This window comes from Tetrao urogallus (assembly GCF_951394365.1).
Source record: "Tetrao urogallus genome assembly, chromosome: 5".
Classification (NCBI taxonomy): Eukaryota; Metazoa; Chordata; class Aves; order Galliformes; family Phasianidae; genus Tetrao; species Tetrao urogallus.
Window position 1 is genome coordinate 53,736,346 of NC_136818.1, and position 20,243 is coordinate 53,756,588.

At 41.1% G+C, this 20,243-nt stretch overlaps 2 protein-coding genes across 2 annotated transcripts in view; one reads left to right on the forward strand and one right to left on the reverse strand.

Annotated features, from left to right (window-relative positions):
* CFAP43 (cilia and flagella associated protein 43) overlaps nt 1-10,430 on the reverse strand; it is a gene marked incomplete at both ends in the record, with an annotated part of 43,812 nt that extends 33,382 nt beyond the window's left edge. Inside the window, 5 exons of the mRNA XM_079536359.1 lie at nt 3,397-3,547; nt 4,960-5,127; nt 7,384-7,480; nt 8,285-8,538; nt 10,324-10,430. Of these exons, the coding sequence (XP_079392485.1) occupies nt 3,397-3,547; nt 4,960-5,127; nt 7,384-7,480; nt 8,285-8,538; nt 10,324-10,430 (777 nt within the window). The remainder of the gene's footprint in view (nt 1-3,396; nt 3,548-4,959; nt 5,128-7,383; nt 7,481-8,284; nt 8,539-10,323) is intronic.
* Nucleotides 10,431-13,230: 2,800 nt separating this feature from the next.
* On the forward strand, nt 13,231-20,243 carry LOC306947085 (glutathione S-transferase omega-1-like; the record flags this gene model as incomplete). The annotated part of the gene is made up of 6 exons (XM_079536288.1): nt 13,231-13,264; nt 13,342-13,450; nt 14,398-14,620; nt 15,861-15,953; nt 17,963-18,069; nt 20,090-20,243. The coding sequence occupies 6 exons, from the start codon at nt 13,231-13,233 to the stop codon at nt 20,241-20,243; spliced, it is 720 nt and encodes a 239-aa protein (XP_079392414.1).

Genomic DNA, 20,243 nt, shown 5'->3' on the forward strand with positions numbered 1-20,243 from the left:
AATAATAAAACAGGACAAACTAATAAATCTACAGCAAGATGGAACCCAGAGAAACATTTAATATAGGCATTTTCCCTCATTTTACATAGCTTGAACAGCACAAATCTTTGGCAAGATGTAACTGAACTACCATGAATTGGAAGCTTCCTCTGCAAAGACAACTTCTATCTTTGCATGTCCCCTTATGCCTGCTGTCATGACTGCCTTTACATAAGGTAGGTAAAATATGTTAATCCTAGGGTGAGATTATGTAAATTCAAAACAAGATCAATTCTTCAATTGTGCAATGGTACAGTGGTGCATAATAATAATGCAGACTTTTGTTGAACTTCTGTAAAATTAACTTCTTTTAAAATTAACAGCTCTTCAAAGAAAAAAATCCATTGTCACAAAAGAAATTATAATAAAACAAAGGAATAACATCATTACTGGGGATACAATGGATTCAAGTGAGCTGTGATTTGCAAGTAGTCAAGTGATTGCAAAGTAAATTCATAAAACTCAGATCATGACAGTAAGAAATATCAAAACACAACTAAAACAGTAATAATGGAAGAAAAAAAGGATTGAAATATTTTGAATATTTCAATTCCTTTCACTCTGCTGCCCCACTGTGGTTACACTGTGGTACACAGTTAGTCTCAATGGCTCCGGAGCATGGACCCCTAACAGAGATGCAAACAAGTGCACATGCAGCAGACTTGCTTTTCTTACACGACTGCCACGCACTCCTTAGGAGCGTGCTACTGCCTCCGAGCAGCCGTGGACTATGAGCTAAGAGTAATCTCTCTACTTATTAGTGTAAATAAATGGTTTTCCACTTTCGATGCTTATATCAACATGAAAAACATTGACCTCAGCTGGCTTGGATTTAGTCATAAGAACAAATTCTTCTGTTGAATGTGGTGGAAAATGGGAGAGGCTCATCAAGCTCTGATGCTATCCCCACTGCACTAAACTGAAAGCAGCTCACTAACCACAGCCAGGGGGAGCACGCTCTCTTATCAGTTAAAAAAGATTAAACAACGATAGTGAGGACACCAACTCCAAGGTATGAACAAATGTTGAGATGCACATTTTAGGCCAGAATCAGATAAGTGTTCATGGACATTGGTAACAGTATACAAATCATCAGTTATAGCACCCATTCCTGTAACTGCAGCAGGGGCCTGTCAATTTATAGAGTGAGAAACTGCAGAAAGTAGAGGTGCCATAATTACCATTAAGTCCATTACAGAAACTGTGGTCTGAAGATACCTGGATATCTGAAGAACTCAGCAAATTCAGTAGTTTCAGTCCCACTGAATGTTACTGTATTAGTTACTTCTCAACATAAGGACCTTGAAAAATCATATTTTGAGACAATACTTCTGTATCAACTGTATTCAGACCAAATCAAGCAGGAATTGCTTCGCCAAAAGCACAATCCCACCCAGTGGGGTTGGGTTACAAGATCTAATAGCAGCTCAGTACTCCTGCTAGGTTTAGTACCCAGGAAAAAATACACCACAACAAAAAGAACAAGTTCATATTCCTGAAAAATCATTCCAAAATATCTTATGTTCACAACTTTGTTAATATTTCATAACCAAAAAATACCCATCTGGTGTTTGGACAGTAAATAAATACCAAAATATATACCTCCTAATTTGAAAGAAAAGAAAATCTTGGTCAAGAACTAGCAGAATTAAAATCGACCTACTCTTACTTCACAAATATTTCTATACTTAAGGAGAAGATGATTATATTGAAGCCCATAAAAAGAAATCTAGATTTTCCTGGAGGCAGTTGGGAATGCAAAGACCCCATAAAGGTACCTAATATGGCTGAAAGCACATTTTCTTCCATGTGAGAAAGCTAACAATGTAGATCTGCAAGTTCAAGCATGCAAGTTCAAGCACAAGAACTTGCAAGAAATAGATCATAAATATGGCACAAGTCTGCTACATTTGAAATGCTAGGCAGAAAATTTTCACAGAAAGCTGAAATTATGACTATACAGAGAATGTTCAGTTCCAGGGAAATAAAAGTTCAGTGACTGTGATACATTCACAAGCAGAGCTGGAAATAACAGGGATGCAAACGGTGATGGAAACCACAAGAAGGTCTTAATTCTTCACAGGATTCTGCTGAAATCTTAGAACTCTGTCTGCAGCATTCCACAGAGGAGTATTTGATCTTGATGAATGCAATAGTATGCTACAAGGACAAATTCTTTTAATACTCACAGGCCTAATATATTGTTTCTTTCTCCCTCTCATAGCTCACACTGCAGGCTAAAGAACCAAGCATTTTTTGCAGTTGAGGTGCTGTACATACTATCAGAAGCAGTAAGGTAGAATAAAAAGGCAACGATGCTTATGAACATATTCCATCTTTATTTTCCATGTTCTAAGTGTTTTGAAATATAAGTAGCTCAGGTGTAATCAAGGTCAGTAAAGGACATGTAGTCTGCCTGGAAGCCAAGGACATCTGTAGTCACAGTTAAAAAGCCCTGCAAATGCCATGTAAAAGAGGATGAGGTAAGGAAAAATAATTTCCCATTTGCATTTTTTTTCTGCATTCTGCTTTGTAATAAAGGCTTACTGCATAAACTTGTGGTATATTGATCTGATAATATAGAACTCACGTTTACCCAGCAAAAAGACAATGTAATGCTGCATCATCTAGTGTACAGTAGTTCCTGTATCATATATATAACACAAGCCATAAAACAGATGTTCTTAATCCTAAAAGGGAATCCCAGATTTGCAAATTAAATGTTTTCACAGTGTCAGTTGTTTCTAGTTAACAGTCAAGTGAAAGCAAATTTCAAACAAAATGACAACTCCTGAAGCATTTCATACCTCTAAGGAGGCTAGCAAGTAAGTGATCAAACAAACACAGCAAATGGTCAAGATCCAGCACCACCAGTGGACTGGGAACGTGTTTCAAAAGCAGAGGCTGCTGTTTGGAATAAAGCTTTCAGTATTTTCACAGCTTGAGACACTTTCAGAGTCAAGAAGAGAACAAACTCCAAAGGGAAGTAAAGATACCTGATGGTTTTTATCTGTTCAACATGGGAATAAGTTGTCAAGGTCTCAACAGCTCTCATTAGCTCAGGAATGGTTAAATGCTGACATGCTGTTAATGCTCCTGGGATAGAGAGCAGTACCTCCACTGCACAGACATACTGCTACACCAGGACATGTCAGAAATGTCTGTATTTTACTGTACTGCACAATAGTAGCATGCCTTGTGAATCTCTCAAAACATATTTCAAATACATTTCTGAAACAACAAATCTATATCCTGGATTGTACCTGTTTAAACAGACACTGCAATTAATTTCTTAACATCTAAATGGATAAAAAACATAATGACTTGGAGTAATAAATGGATAAAATGAGTAGCTACCACAAATGTTTCTGCTTCATCTCCTACCAGTCCAGCAATGGCTGAAACTGGCATAACAGGGCCATGGTAGGGATCTTCAACACAAGGATATGGGAAAAACAAATCCTTATGATGATTCAGAGAACCTTGCACATCAGGGAGTTTCAGAGGGCTGTAAAAAAAAAAATAATAATAATAATAAAAAAAAATAAACTATCTGAGGAGAAATATTACAAATAGTATATGTTGATACAAAACTGGGAAGCACATTTTTTGAGAAGAGACACCAAGGTTTACTTCAGCAACAGTAATGGAAAACCACTGTACAGAATAACTCTATGTGAAACATTGTTTCATTAACAGCTAATGGCAATTCTACCTCAAGAGAGGCCTCTATCTGGCAGAACTGGATTGCCACACTAATTCATTGTCCTTTCCTACTGCCTTAGACAAATAACTATCCATTCTTGTTGCTGTTTTCAGTTGGATTAACAATGTTACACACCTACCTTGCATAAGCTATGACGATTCAAGCTTAATGTTTATTTGGAAAAAATTTGGATACAATGAAAAAAGCAATAGCAGTATTTCCCTGTTACATTCTGATAATCAGCACATGAGCAGGAAGTAAGGATTCTGTAGCTTACAAATTATGTTCATTTATGATTTGGTAAAAGTATTATGTGAAATAACTAATTCACAGTGGAGGCCTAACCTCTACTCAATGGAATAAGAAGTATAAAAATGAGCATATAGGTTTATATTCATGTGTACTCTAAGTGACAGAAGGCATTAAAAATTGTTTTGATATCTCAAATCAAAGCCTTGTCTATACTTTTAGTATTTATATACTTATCACATAACCACATCAGTGGTAACATACTGGTTAGTCATACTCAATGAGATCAAATATGCTGCTGTGAATTGTGGAATAGCTGCCACTGCAACAGTATTTGTGTTATCCTCTGAGGCTTCCATCTTGAATACATATTAGTCCATCTGTTCTCATATCAGCCTCAAAGAAGATTTCAGAGCACATTTATATTTGCTGTTCTCAGTGATCTGCATTGACAGAGCCACCCTTTCTGTAAGTTGGCCACATAAGCTGGAAATCACACAAAAACAGATGCTGCTTTTGGTAAAATCTGTGATTGCAGCTACAAACTGCTTAATTGTGCTTACTAGAAAGAAACTTGACCCATATTTGGCAGTTCCATAGCCACAAAAGCAATACACATTCCCACTCACTATTCAACATTACCACTTACAGGAATGGGAGAGCAATCTAGGCACTATGTTAATGCAATAGGGCAGCTCTTAATAGAGACAGCTACCAAAAATGCTGACTAATATAATTTTCAGTTGTGTGCATAGCTGGGTCACGTGAGTACTACAAAATCATATACTCAATTCATCTGATTGATTAGACAGATTCACACTGGTTGTGCTTTAACAATTCGTGATTGTAATTGCTAGGCAGACTAAACTGGATTAAGTTCTTTGCAAACAGATACAGGTTGCTAGTCTTAGTCATTAAAATATACTCCCAAATCTTTCTTTGAACTTAGAAGGTGTTTCACTTACTTTTGTATAAGACAATGCTCGTCATGATTTCTTTCAATATGCCAGATGGTAACAGAGCTCTCAGTAACAAAACAGAGCTGCTGCCAGTTCATAGGATTAAAACTCATGGAGGTTGCTGCTACTCCTGGCTGAGACTCACTGCACAGGAGGATATTCTCTTGCCAGTTCCTTCATTAAGGAGAGTAACAGAAAAAATTCACTGAAGTTAAATCACTCGAGATAAATACATGGATGTGATTGACTGACATTGAAGATCAAGGTATACAAACAGATACGTCACTGACAAAAAAAACCAAACATGCTGTCAAATAAGCCAAGTTCTCCTGAGAATTAAAAGGATGTGGTTAATTAGCCACATATAAAAATCAGTACTGCTATAAAGAGATTGAATAGTAAACTAATTATGAAAACAGGCATTTTAGAAACATTACCAAGCCTTTCCTTTTGTGAAAAGAGCAGGAGACACGCATTTTCCTCCTACTTGTGTCACTGACTGAACAGACAATAAACACTTCAGCACCAAAGACCTCAGTCTTGCTTTTCTAATCCGTAATTATTATAATGCTGCAGGTATTGAATGCTGAAGGTATTACAATTCTTACAATTAGAAAACTCAGTCAGCCCTTGATTATCTAACTGAATTATTTAGGTTGCATCCTATTTGTACTGTGAGTGCCACACAGCAGCATTAACTAACCAGAGAAGAAAACAGTGCAGAATTGTGGGATGTTACGTGTTAGCTGGTGCTACCCTGGGAATATTCTTTCCATTGCCTTTTCTTTTGTCTACTGTAGCCTACTTTATAGTCCCATGTTCTAATTTGCATATTCCTCCATTATCCAGATTAGTTCTCAACTTCATTTGCATTTTTAGGTGCTGTCCAAGAATTGATTAGAATAATTTGAAGAAAATCATTAAAATTGTTTCTTATTATCTCAGGCAACATATCTGACTGTTAATTTAAGTGACATTTATAGCTTTTGTATTTGTCATTACTGCTGAGATGAAGAAAACCATAATGCATAATGCTGTAAATGGATTTAGTATAATCCTCTTGTTTTGGTTTGTAAGAAATTTACTCTTAGATACTGATTAGCATGCAAAGACAATGATTAAAATTAGTAGTTTCCACACATAAGCCTAACTCATTATCTCTACAAAAAGAGAAAAGTTGCAACTCTGACTGTAACAGAAACAGAAGGGCATACTGACATCTTCAGAGAGCTTTCATCTCATATCTAGCAGATAGTGCCAATGTTCTTAGAGCAGATAATTTATTAAGATCCAAAAAAAGCATAGCACATGAAAAAGAATCTGGCATGGAGCCTCTTCTTCAAACAGAAAAGAAAAAAGATCTAGAGATAAAATCACACACAAAAGGCTGCAGCTGCTTTTGTTATCCATTAGCTTTCCCTGTTTTGAGACTGTTAACTGTCAAAGCACATCTTATACTTCTTATTCTGAACTATATGCTTAAAATACATGAGTTGCATAATCATGATATTGTAATCACACTGATGATGCTAAACAGTGATTTCTTTCATCTGTACAAATACCTGTGATGAATGCACAACACAACCTAACTGCAAAAGTGTCCTGATCACACAGTAAATTCATACAGCTCTGTTCAAGTTATTATAAGTTCTAAGTTTAAGACTGCAAAGCCATTCTATTTTGCCACTAAATTCCTTCTGACTGGCACTGAGGATGGTTCTCTTATGACAATTAGGTGCTGAGAGTCAAATTTGCACTCACTCAAAAATGTTGACATTGGTCTTGCAAAAATGCCCTATTTTAAACCATTTAAAAGCTTCAAAATGTTTCCATTTTGGGGGCAATCTCAAGTAGTCTTTCAAGATAGTGAATTTTTGTTTAAGTGCATACAGTGAATGCACTGATCCATATATACTATTTCTGTGGGTGACTAGCATGCGTGCTCTTCAGGGCAGAGTCTCTCTTGGTTTCTACTGTGATATAAACAGACAGCTTTCCAGATGTACACTGTATGAACAGAGCTCACAGCAAACATTATTGCTTGTAAGGGATGAGGACGTATCAGTAATAGCAGCTACAGCTGTTAATTAACATTCTGAAGTTATAGGAATTTCTGCTTTTTCTCTAGTTGTACAAAAAATGAAAAGGTCATCATTGCATTGATATTACACAGAGTATTTCTTATTTGTGTTTAATTGACTTCTTCCTACTCTACTCTCCCCATTTGTCTTGAAGAAGTGCCCAAACTAAATGGTAGGTGGAAGCTTGCTGGCCATGGAGGCAACAGTTTACAGAACAATTGAAAAAAAAAAAAAACAAAAGAGATGAAAGTTTATCTTTCAAATTTGTTACTTTAATTTATGCTAAGAGAACACACATACAAAAGCGTTATTAAATGCAAGTGATATTAGTTGGTTATTTTATTCTTACCATACTGAAAGAACAAAGTCTGGAAATGAAGAGTAACTGGCTAGATATGGACCCAAGAAACTAAATGCAAGTAAGGTGTAGTCCAACTGAATGTGACCTAAAACAAAAATAAAGACAAAATTTCTAATTACTGCAAACTTCACTGTATAGTGTAAGTGTTGAAGTTCTCCTGTCAGTTTTTTTTTTATATCCACTTCACCTCTCCAAAGATATTCTTTATCACTGTGATTCCTTTGCTTTCACAAGATTGTTTTGATTAGAGCATATAAGTACTCAGAAAATGTCACTGTTGTGGATTTTTTTTCCATTTGTTTCACTAATATGTTGAATTGCAAAGTGCTTTTTTTCCCAATTAACAGGCAATCCTTTGCAATTAATTTCATTCATGTACATGAGGCAAGGAAGCATTATGATCCTCACTTAAGTGGCAGGGAAACTGAACCATGGAGATGGTAAGCAAATTAACTAAGGAGGGCAATAACACGGAACAGGAAGAAACATACATTAGATCACAGACTCCTGACTTGAACCACAAGAACCATAATTCACAGCTCAGATGTCTCCATGTCAGACCACCTCAGCAGTCTGCCTGGAAGCCTAGCACAATATGATTTCTCTTTGTTATTCAGACAGCTCCTTCCTGTAATTAATTCAAATTCATTCAATTTGCTTTCTCCTCATAACAGCTCAAATTTGTATTGTCATATGCCTGCCTAGCTTGAGTCTCACAAAAAAAACAGCACAGCAGAAAATGTCTTACATTACTTCCTGCACTTCTTATCATTAGAAAGTTTCCTGTCACAGTTTCTCAAGCCTTACAGAAACAAAATACCCTCAGAAACAGGCTGCTTAAAGTTTTGCTTTAATGAAATGGTGACAAGGACAGTTACCACACCACTACCTTTTAACTCTGTCAGTTTATTCAGCTCTGGAAAACTGTAGATATATATGACAGGATTCAGCTTCCGATCTGAAAAGGCCAGCACTCCATGGTTGGGGTTCACTGCAAAGGCTCCCACCTGGCCTGTCCGACACTGCAGTGCTGTTGTCTTCTTTGTTTTAATGTCCAAGAAGAGGATGTAATTGCCACAGGAGTAGCAGACAGTTTGATTGTTGATAAAGCCAAAGTTCTTGTTTGAGAATCCCTGAACCCAACTTAAGAAAAAGTAAGTGTTAGAACAGTTACATACATACATTTCTCAAAAAAACAAAAAACAAACAAAAAAAAAACACCTGAAAAGGGAATGTAAAACAGGCTTGTGCTATACAGGGACTGAAGCAAATCACTGAAGAGCAGTCACCTTATGAAACTACACTGTCAGCAAATTCTTAACTATCTGCAGAAGTTTCTACCTTTGAGAAAGTACATGGATAATCAACATCAGCATTCCCTTATCACAGGAACTTGCATTTAGCTCACAGTTAAGACATCTAACTGAGCCACATATTAGTTCGATAGAAACATAGCAACATTTACCCAGCATACTACCATCCTCTATGTACAACACCACTGTAGTACCATCCTTTCTAATTTCTTCCTACCTTTTATCATCTTCCGGATTTTATCATCTTCAGCATTAGGCTGAAAGAGGTCTTTGCCTCTTCTGCTATATACAGGAAGAATAAATGTAGGTAGAGAGAATAGTAACACACTTTTTATCCTTACTAATGAACTGAATACCATGGCAACAAAACACAGACATATCAGCTGATGAGCATTTTTCCAGCCCCCTTTACACAAACACTAACTTTGCACAAGATATTTTCTTGAAATAGGAACAGCATATTTCAGCTGACATTATTTTACTCTGCAAGTATCAGAACATTTAAGCATAACAACCAGAAAGAGCAGTATGGTGGAACAGCAATACAGGAGATGTAATGACAAAGGGACTAGCAGGATAAAAAGGTGCTCCAGAGAAAAAGGGAAAGCGCTCACCTGCCTCTGAAGACCTAAACTCACAGGGAAAACCCCACAAATGAGAGATCTCCTACCAGAGAACCTACACCACTGGCAGTCAGCCCTTAAATGAGGTCTAAGAGAGTTGGAGCCAGGCTCCACCCCTTCTGGTCACACAGCTGAATTGCCTTCACCTCTGCTTCTCCCAGGGCTGACCAGGTCCTTTCCCCAGGTGCTCAATCAGTGGTTCAGGCTGAGACTCGACAGTTACCATATATTAAAGCTGAAGTTCTACTAATTATGGTAGTCTCATCTTAGCTATAGAATGTGACCAAACAGCTAAAATACTTTACCAGATAAGGAAGCTTAAGTATCTCTTCCATTATGTGAAAAAAAAATCACAAAAAAAAAAAACTGCCTAAGCTTCCTAGATTACTATGAAAAATTCATTCAAGTTTACACTGCTGAGAGGACTGAGGACTGAAAATAAAAGAAACATTAAGAGCTATGGCAGGAAACAATGGTGTGATATAGGAGGTACAGAGTAACCTCTGGAAAGTTCAGAGGTTGATGTGATTTGGGTAAAATAGGAAAAGCAAGCAGCCACAAACAGGACCAAAGCGTATGGGCTCACAGTACCAGGTGCCAGAACAGGAACACAGGAATAGACAAGTTATGCCTCACTTATTATCTCATCGGGCTCTAACTTAAACCTAGTCAGAGCTGCTTACTCTTTCAGAATCTCTTTGCTATAGGAGGTAAGCAAAACCCAAGGTTAATGCAAATCCACCAAGAGCTCAGTTCCAGTTATTCAACGCTTCTTTCCCTCTCTCTTCCTTCTACCCGCCACACTAACACAGACCTAGAACACAGCAGCACCCCTCCTTTATCTGCACTCCTGTCCGACAACCACACAGGGCTAATTTAGAGCACGAGGGACCGGGGCCAGGCGAGAAGACATGAGGCGCCTTGCCGAGGCCGACGGGTTCGGCTGTGAAACGCAAGAGGCATGGACTGTGTGCCGGCCGGCCGGCCCCCACCTCACTTCCAGTGTGGTCTCCTCAGGCGAGGAGCAGCGGCGGCCCCCCAGGGCCTCGGCGCCGCGCTGCGGGCTACCCTGGCGCCTCTCCTCACCGGCGGCCGCCATCTTGTTACATTGTCTCCTAGAAACAAGAACGGCTGCTGCTATTAGCTGAAACGGCTCCTCGCGCCAAGATGAAAGCAGACAGTTGATTGGCTCGCGCACCTGCAGCAACCAACCAACCAACGAGCGCGCGCGAGAGTATGAGTGGGGAGGATTTAAAGGGCCAGCGCACTTACAGCAATGTAGTTTGTATACAAGGGTGTGCAGTTCTGCTCTTTGTGATCTTAATTATCATGTAATTAAAAGACCTCTCTGGACCACGACCAGCTCTTCTTCCTGACCCAAGGGTAATTCTACCTTTGATCTGGGCAATTATCTATTATCTCTATTGCTGACCTGTGAGAATTCTGTCTGCCCTGAGTTTCTTAACCTGGTAATCGTGGCTGCAGATCTATCTGAGTCAGCCTTGGGGGAAAGGCTGCAGGTTCATTGCCCTGGCCACCCTGCCCCAGGTATGCCATTGCTACTCTTGTTCCAATGGCATGCTGCCTTTCCCATGGTGAGGTGTACCTGTTTCCCTATGACTTCACTTCCCCTGCATAGCGGTACATCTCCTGCATAGCATACACCCTCACCCTCACGCACACCACACCTCAGCTCTTCTTGGGTTGCTGAGATAGTGATGCTGGAGCTTTGAAGGCTGAGGAGCGAATGTCAGCTGGAAAGAGGAGGAAGGATAGTTATGACATTTATCTGCACGTTTACAGCTTATAGTGCTGCAGCACAGTAAGAATCTCCAAGTACTTTTAAAGCAGTTAGCACTAGAAGCTCATGTTTCCCTTTCCTAAGCAGACGTTACAGCTTCTTACTTTTGCTATTGCTTCTCTGTGCTATGGTAGCATGCACTCACACCCCTGCCTGCACCATACCTCCTGTCTCCATAGGAGATCTATGCCATGTTGAACCAAGATAGCACAAGGAAGCTTTCTTGTGGGTGGGTTGAGAACTGGCTGACTGGCAGAGCACAGAGGGTCGTTGTTGGTGGTGCAGAGTCCGGTTGGAGGCCTGTAACTAGCGGTGTTCCTCAGGGGTCTGTGCTGGGTTGTTGGGAAGATTGGCTGACACGCCTGAAGGCTGTGTTGCCATTCAGCAAGACCTGGATAGGCTGGAGAGCTGGGCAGAAAAAAACCGGATGAGGTTTAACAAAAGCAAGTGTAGAGTCTTGCATCTGGGTAGGAATAATTCCATGCACCAGTACAGGTTGGGGGATGAGCTGCTGGAGGGGAGCTCTGCGGAAAGGGACCTGGGTGTCCTGGTGGACGACAGGTTGGCCATGAGCCAGCAGTGTGCCCTTGTGGCCAAAAAGGCCAATGGCTTACTGGGGTGCATTAAAAAGAGCGTGGCCAGCAGGTCAAAGGAGGTGATCCTCCCCCTCTACTCTGCCCTGGTGAGGCCTCATCTGGAGTACTGCGTCCAGTTCTGGGCTCCCCAGTACAAAAAAGACAGGGATCTCTTGGAAAGAGTCCAGCGGAGGGCCACGAAGATGGTGAAGGGCCTGGAGCATCTCCCCTATGAGGAAAGGCTGAGTGAACTGGGTCTGTTCAGCCTTGAGAAAAGGAGACTGAGAGGGGACCTGATCCTGGTCTATAAATATCTAAGGTGTGGGGGGCAGAATGGCGAGGCCGGACTCTTTTCAGTGGTGAGTGGAGACAGGACAAGGGGAAATGGCCAGAAACTGGAGCATAGGAAGTTCCGCACAAACATGCGCAAGAACTTCTTTACAGTGAGGTGACGGAGCACTGGAACAGGCTGCCCAGGGAGGTGGTGGAGTCTCCTTCTTTGGAGATGTTCAAGACCTGCCTGGATGCCTACCTGTGCGACCTGCTGTAGGGAACCTGCTTTGGCAGGGGGGTTGGACTTGATGATCTCAGGAGGTCCCTTCCAACCCCTACAGTTCTGTGATTCTGTGATTCTGTGATTCTTCTACCATCCCACAGTTCTGGCTCCATGGCATCTGCCTATTGCAGCAGGCAGCCCTTGCAACATTTGGGTTTCAACCTTCCTTTCTCTGGGTCACAGTTTATCAGACTGATGGAGTCTTTAATGGCTATAAGAAATTCCAACCTCTTTTTAACGACCCAAAATATTGCTGAAACCATACTAACAGTAGGTTGTGATCCCTCACACAGTTCTCTCAGGGGTGGGAGAAATTATTTTGTTGATAAAGGGCGTTTGCTGTGCAGGAAATTACCACACCCTTCCACTGTTGCACTGCTTATTAGTTGCATAACCAAACAGCAATGACTCAACAAAAAATCACTTTCTTGTTTCCCAGCAGGTAGTGCTGGCAGGTGTGCGGCCATGGCAGCGTTTGCCTGCAGGAGGGATTGCATCAGAAATGCTGCCCTTGTGTGACACGACCAAAGTAAAAGTCACCTGCTTCCCCGCTGTGGGAACGTGAATCCTCTAATGAGTCTCAGGAAATTCCACGTTCTCTGCCAGCCCAGACGGATTTGTGACAGATTTGCCCACCAGCAGGATGGTGGGGGCTGTCCCTCCCCTCAGCTGGAGCTGCTGCCTATGAAATGCCATTTCCACGTAAGGCACAGCTCTGAGGAGCCTCTGGAATGGAGGCGTTTTACTTCGGGGCTCGTCAGTCAGCTTAGGTAGCTTGTGAAAGACGTTCAGAGGAATGTAAATCCTCACACCTCGGCCGAGCTCCTCAGCTCGGTTGGAAGCACGGGTTGCGCGGCCGCGGTTCCCGCCCATCCAAAGGCGGGGCGGGGCCGGCGGCGTCGTTAAGTGCCGCGCGTTGCGGTGCGGCGCACAGTTAGCGCGTTGCGGTGCGGTGCGGTGTGGCGGCATGGCGGGCGATCATTCTCGCAGCTTGGGCAAGGGTAAGCACCAGCTGGGCGGGCGGCTCGTGCCGAGGCGCGGATCGCAGCTGTAACGGTCGGCTCCGTTCTTTCTTCAGGCAGCGCTGCGCCGGGGCCGGTGCCCGAGGGGGTGATCCGGCTGTACAGCATGCGCTTCTGCCCCTTCGCCCAGAGGACGCGCCTCGTTCTCCGTGCAAAGGGCATCAGGTGAGGCTTTTTTCCCCAGTTGGCAGTCACAGCATTTTACCCTGTTCTGAATAAGCGTGACTGGAGCCTGACAGTGTGCTGTTTGCTTTCTGTGTAAGCTGTGGCAGAGATGCTAAGGGGTAGCAATAGTCAGTGTGTAGTTATGCTGCCGCTTATAACATGTAGCAGTAAGTAAGTGACCTTTTTAAACAGGAAAAGTGCCATGCTTCTATGGAATCTTATCTCTCTAAGAAACTTGTTCTAGTGTAATGATCTGGGAATCTCTTTTATTGCTAACTGAAGGTGGTAAGTACCTTTTGGTGGACATCTGTTTGCTTTGAACGTTTAGCTGTGTTTAGTGAATCTTTGAGTTTACTGGGAATTATTTGGGGTCATGCTGGAAAGTAACTTACACTTTGCTAATAGATAAATTTCAGTATATATTTTTTTTATTTGGTATCTATTTGGCTTTTATCCTGCATGTCTTTCCTATGTAAAGCCATAGGAATTGAAGGTGAGTAGTCTGAATGTTGTTGTGATTTGATCTTTGATGTAAAGTTAGATTAAAGTGGATCTGAATTCAGCTATGGCTTACTTGCAATCAAGTTCCTCTTTGAATGTCCCTGAGTTATCATATGATAAGCATGTGCTGCGTGCTAAAGTTGACCTTTGTTATTTGCATGACTGGTAGGGCTGATGGTCAAAGGCTGTTCTTGTGTTGTATTAGCTTAATAGCCAAGTCACTGTTAGTCAGCACAGTTTTTCTCTGTGAAAAGAAGTGCTTTCTGGCAGTATTTGTAAGTGTCAAGTGGTTAATCCCAGAAAGAATTTCAGGGAAGATGAGGGGGAGCAAGAGAATGAGGATTCAGCTTCTTAAGTACTGTAACTATTGAAGTGTTATGACTGCATGTGGTGTAGACTGCAATGGAGATGAACCTCTTTGGGTCTTGTTTCCTTCATTCTTTTAGGCATGAAGTAATTAACATCAATTTGAAGAACAAACCGGACTGGATTTTTGAGAAGAACCCTTCTGGGCTGGTTCCTATTCTGGAGACCAGCAAGGGCCAGATAATCTATGAGTCCCCAATCACTTGTGAGTACTTGGATGAAGCATTTCCAGGGAGGAAGCTGATGCCTTCAGACCCATATGAGCGAGCCTTTCAGAAGATGCTTCTGGAAGACTTCTCAAAGGTACTGTGTGATCATGGTGGGATTGTGCTTTTTAATTTATTAGAGCTTCAAAATCTGCAGCTGTATTGCCAATGCTGCTTTCATCACTTGAGAGGAGAGGTCATGTGTATAGGGAAACCAATTAAATAACCAGAGAAATTTGGAGTTTCTTACTATTAGCTCATAAGTCACTGTGCATCTGAATTGTATCCAGAATTAATGTAAGGGCATGGATTCAGGAAGATAGCTAAGCTGGTTAAGATGTGTATGTCTGAGGCAGGATTTTGAGCATCCTACAATAGAGGAAACATGAATAGGCCAAACTAGCTGAATGCTTGAAATCTAGGCAGTAACAGTTGCTGTATGTTAATGAGTTTTCCTGTAGGAGGTACTAGAGCTGTATAAATGTGGAATGTGAAGAGTGCCTGACTGAAGGAGCCTGCAACCAAGGCCAGGAGATAGCTGGACTAGCATAAGGAGGATGGCTTTGGCTTTCAGTATGGGGTGGAGGCTGGCTTTGTGGCTGACTGGGAGTAAGCTTCCTATGCTCTGTATGTAGATAGTACAAGCATGTACATTTGAAGGGTCTATAAAACAAAATAAGACAGCTTGGGTATGAAGCAGAAGAGGAAGAGCCATGGAAGATGCAAAGAGAAATGTGAATGAAGGAGAAATATAAAAGGCCATAGGGAGGGGGAACTTGTTTACATCAGGCCTTTCTGAAAAGGTGTAATAGGAAAAGCTCTACAGGTAGAGCATCTGCAAGAAATGAGCTGTGAATGTCAGTTGTATGAACAACAAGATCTTAAAAATATATGAACTTTGAAGAATATAAGTAAAGGGCAGCATTCTGTACTGTGTACTAATTTCTCTAGCAATTACAAAATTAGAAAATGTGTAGGCCTGCAGAAGCCTGCATATCTTGGGCTACGTATTTTTCTCTTAAAAGTACCCTTAATGTTGATAACTAAAGTGCATTTGGTTTTCAGGAGCGTATACCCAGGAAAAGAATATTGCTTTGCACTGTACCACTTTACTGGATGTGGGCCAACTGGAAACATGCTCCTCTTTTCATTGTTCTATTACTGCAAGACTAGAATCCATTACTTGCATTTGATCTTTCTTTAACTCCCTTTTCTGAAGTATAAAATAATTTTATTCATGGATTTTAGCTTTTTCAAACTATCTCAGCCTCTTAAGCTCCAAGTGATTTGCTTGCATTATTGCAAGAGGTATTTTGAAAACTTTCTCCTTTTTACAGATAACAGCTGTAATTTCCAAGGCACTCAAAGAAGGAGGTGATCTCACAGCGCTGATGGCAGAATTAGCTGGAAAGTTTGGCAAATTTGATGAGGTAAGAGCATTTCATGATAGCAAGCAGCCTGGCAGTTGTGCTATTCTTACCTACAACCCTGATTTTTGTTATGCTTTTTTTGTTTGTTTGTTTTCCCCTCTCATGCTTTGGCATTTGGAGCTAAATGTCTTCTCATTCATGTGATAGCTATAGCAGTGGACAATCTTTCAATTTATTCCCCTCGGCCTGGGATGAGCCACATCCCACTGAGTGTAATCTGTCCTTTGCAGAAATCCAGCCCTGGGCTATGTTCTGCTACAGTGGTGTAATGTGACTTCAGCTGAGCTCCAGGAAGTATCAGGTGGCTTTTTTGTGTTAGGAACTTCACAATCCTTATTTAGTGTCAGTAGTGGTTCTTGGATAGCCTAAAGAGCTGCTCGACTTGTCCTTATCACAAATCCATTCCTTGTACATTTTTAACAGTCACAGCTAATGCTTATTTGGCTTGAGCAAGAGCTGATGCTTCAGCATGTCTCTTCTGGTGCAAAGCTTGCAAAAGCTTTCCAGTACTTTCTTATGCATTGTTTCCCTGCTCCTTAAGCAGCCAAAGTAAAATTGCTTTCATTCAGTTTTCTCATCTGTCTATCAGGCTGGTGTTTGAGTAGTGCAGCTGATACTTCAGTTCTTGGGAGAAACAAAGTGCATTTCTCTGTCCTGAAATACAATACCATAGAACATTAATAAGGAATGAAGCTTCCTCCTACTTTGTTATTTCTGTGAAGTACCTGTTACTCCTTTTGTGTCTCTAATTTAATGTACTCTGTTGAATTCTATAGCTGTAGGTTGACTGAGGATGGCAGGGGCAGAGCTGAGCTAACATTGCTCAGTCCACTGTAATATATATTGTCTTAGTTTCAGCTGGAATTGTTTTTTGTGTTTTTTTTTTTTTTTCTTCAGAGTGCCTGATATGATGCTATGTTTTGGTTTTAGGAGAAAAACAGTGTTGATAACATGCCAGTGTTTATAGGTACTGCTAAGCAGTGCTGTGTAGAGCGATAATCAAGAAGGCACGTTTTTAAACATTGTTGCATTGTGTTGCTGCTACCCGATAGAGGGAGCTATGTTTCTATCTCTGGAACTGTGCTACTGTCAGGTAGCATTCTGTTAGACACCTGGTGATTTAAACAGCATTAGGAGTTTTTTGGAGGGACAGCTTTAAAGTTTCTGTTAAATTATGGGGACTGAGGGGCAAGCTGCATGATGCCCTAAATGCCATAGGAATTCCTTCTTAAAAATGCCAAAGCCCCTAAAAACAGGGACTAGTCTTCTAAAAAGCAAGCTTGGGTCTGGAAAGTCCTGAAAGTGTTAAGCTTGAATCACTATGGCACTTGAAACATAACAGAAGCATTAAGTATAATAAGGAGAATGTGCTGCAAATATCCCTTTTTTGTGGTCCTGCTGCTTTATGTGCTGAGCTGTGGAGGTCTCTTTCTGTTGCATGTGGATGTTATATTTCCTGTTCCTCCTGTGCCTGAAATCAAATCCAGTTCTAGATATGATGTTAGGAATATTTTCCTGACACCATCTGGACTCAAGTGCCATGGGTAAAGGAGTCCCTGCTGAAACCGACTTCTACTTTAGCTGGATGTTGTTTACCTGACTTAGTTGTTCTAGAAATGTATGTGCATATTTAATTCATCTCAACCATTGCAGCTTATTTACAGGTCAGAAATCACTAAATAACAAATTCTGTGAGATAGCTTCTGCAGGGAAAAAAAGGAATTTATAGATCCCTGATGATTGATATTTTGTGGCAGTTTTTCAACCAGCTCTGGAGAAGAAGTGGACTGACAGCGTATGAAGTAGTTAAATTTGCTATCACAGTTGCATTGCTTGCCAGTTCTGACTCCCTATACATTGCATGCATAAGGGAAATGTGCTGTACATGCATTATTTCCTGTCAGATTGCTTCAGGATGCCTGCATTCCACCTCATGGTGGCTTTTAGTTACTGTAGTCTCCTGATGTGGAAGTCTTTCTGAGATAATTGTTATCTCTTGTCCCTCACAGATTCTCTCTCAGCGCAACACTGTGTTTTATGGTGGGGACTCCAGCTCCCTGATTGACTACATGATCTGGCCCTGGTTTGAACGCCTGGAAGCATTCCAGCTGAAGGAGTGAGTACCTTGTCTGGCTTCTAGCATGTTACCAAAGTGCTGCTGTATATTTTTTGTGTATTTGAATATATGCTGCAGCAAAGGGCTGCTTTTAGGTTTGGCTGAAGAAACTGTGAGCTTCCTTACAGTTTTGGGGCAGGGTGAACATCCTAAACCAAGGTAGGGGTCTTATGAATAAATGCTTCCTTTCACCAGATCTGTTTTCCTGAAAATTGTCAGATCTGGAAGTAGTGGTTAAAATACAGGAATTTATTTCCATTTGTACAAGACAGAAGAAACTGGCCTTTATTGGAAGAGATTACAGGCATACAAGCTGAGGTTTGAATTTGCTAATTGAAAACCTTAGGCTTGAAATGGAATATCTCCTCTTCAGAAATCCTGGGCTGAGAAAGGAGACTTGTTCTGTGAAGAATAAAATGTGTCCTGTCTTACTATAGGTAGAAGATCAGTCCCTTTTGTAATAGATTTCTTTTTAATACATAATGTAGGAAACTGGCGTCAGAGGAGAACTGCTTTATAGCTGGTTTAACACTGGGCCAAAGAGTCAGCTTGTATGAGGACATGGGTGATAAAATGAAAAAATGTGTTGTTTTAATGTGGTGGAGAGCTAAACACCATGCAGACGCTTGCTCAGGGAGGTGGGGAAGAAAATTGTGAAGTGCAAGAATTCATGTGTTGACACAAAGACAGTTTAATAAGAAATTAAAAAGGGAAAGAAAAACAACAGCGAAAGAATAAACAGCAAGTGATGCACAAAACAATTGCTTGCCTCTCACCAACCAATGCCCAGCCAGTCCTTGAGCAGCAGTGGCCCTCCTGGCCAATTCTCCTGTTTTATTGCTCAGCGTACTGTCATATGGTGAGGAATGTCCCTTTGGCCACTTTGGTCTGGGTCTGCTCTCCTGCTTCTGTCCTGCTCCCAGTCTCTTTGCTGTCAGGACAGTATGAGAAGCTGAAAGGTCCTTAGTGTAAGCACTGCTACGCAACAACTGAAACATCAAAATCTGAACCTGAAGTACAGCACCATACCAGCTAGGAAGAAAACTAATTCTATCCCATCTGGAACTAGGAGAATGAGTGTAGAGCTGATGCATCTTGGTGACTAAATTGTTCTAGAAGATTGAGGAAGATGCAAGGAATCCTGCAAATGAATTAAAACTATTGTAAGATGAGGACTTTGTTATGGGCTGCTGCTCTGCTTTGTTTTCTGTGTGATCTTTGATTGGGAGGGGAAATGTTACAAGCTATGCAGGACCAGAGGCCTAGAATTACCAAGGTGCTTGAATGTCAAGTATCTGGACCACTGTGTGTTAAGATGCTTTCTGAATAAGAGTTAAGAGCCACCTAGGAAAACTGTACATTAACTAAACTTGGGATTTGGAGATTGGAATGCAGAATACCTCAAGTCAGCATACCAGGAGAGAACAAAAAAAGTTTGCACTGTTAAACTTTCAGTTTGTCATGTACTGCTTAAGTGTGTTCAAATGGATTTGTGGATTTTGTTGGTTGTATCTTGTTTCCTCAATAGACTGTCTGCATTTTGAGCTGCTGGGTTGCAGACTAATGGAAGCTGCTACACAGCTTATCTCAGTCTTCTAGAGAGAGGAGAGAAGCTTGTGAGTTGTGAAGGGTTGTTTGTTAAAGAATTGCCACTGAGTGCTCAAGGGGGAGGCAGAGGTGTGTGCAAGTGTCTGTCCTCAGCTCAGAGCAGATTAGAGATATGAATAGGGTCTTCTGTAGTAGGAATAACACAACAAACTTACTGATATCTTGCGCAATAATTGCTCTTCCTCTTTGTCAGCTTTGCAGAGTGAACAAACTCTGAAAGAACTGTCTTGCTTTCCAAATGCCAATCTGTCTTCTGTACCTGTTACATACTTGTCACTTGTTCTGAGCTGAATGTTACACTGTGAGAGAAAGCAAAACCAGTAGTAAAACAGAACTTCTAAAGCTGCTTTCCTTCCTCAAAGCCCTCCTGATTTCCTGCTTGTGTTATTCAGACTCTTTCTTTTTTCCATAGTGCTTTGACTCATACTCCAAAACTCCAACGCTGGATGGAGGCCATGAAGAAGGACCCAGCTGTCAAAGATACGATCACTGACCCACAAACACTCAGAGTTTTCCTCCAGCTCTATTTCAAGAACAGTCCAGAAGCGTGCGATTATGGGCTTTGA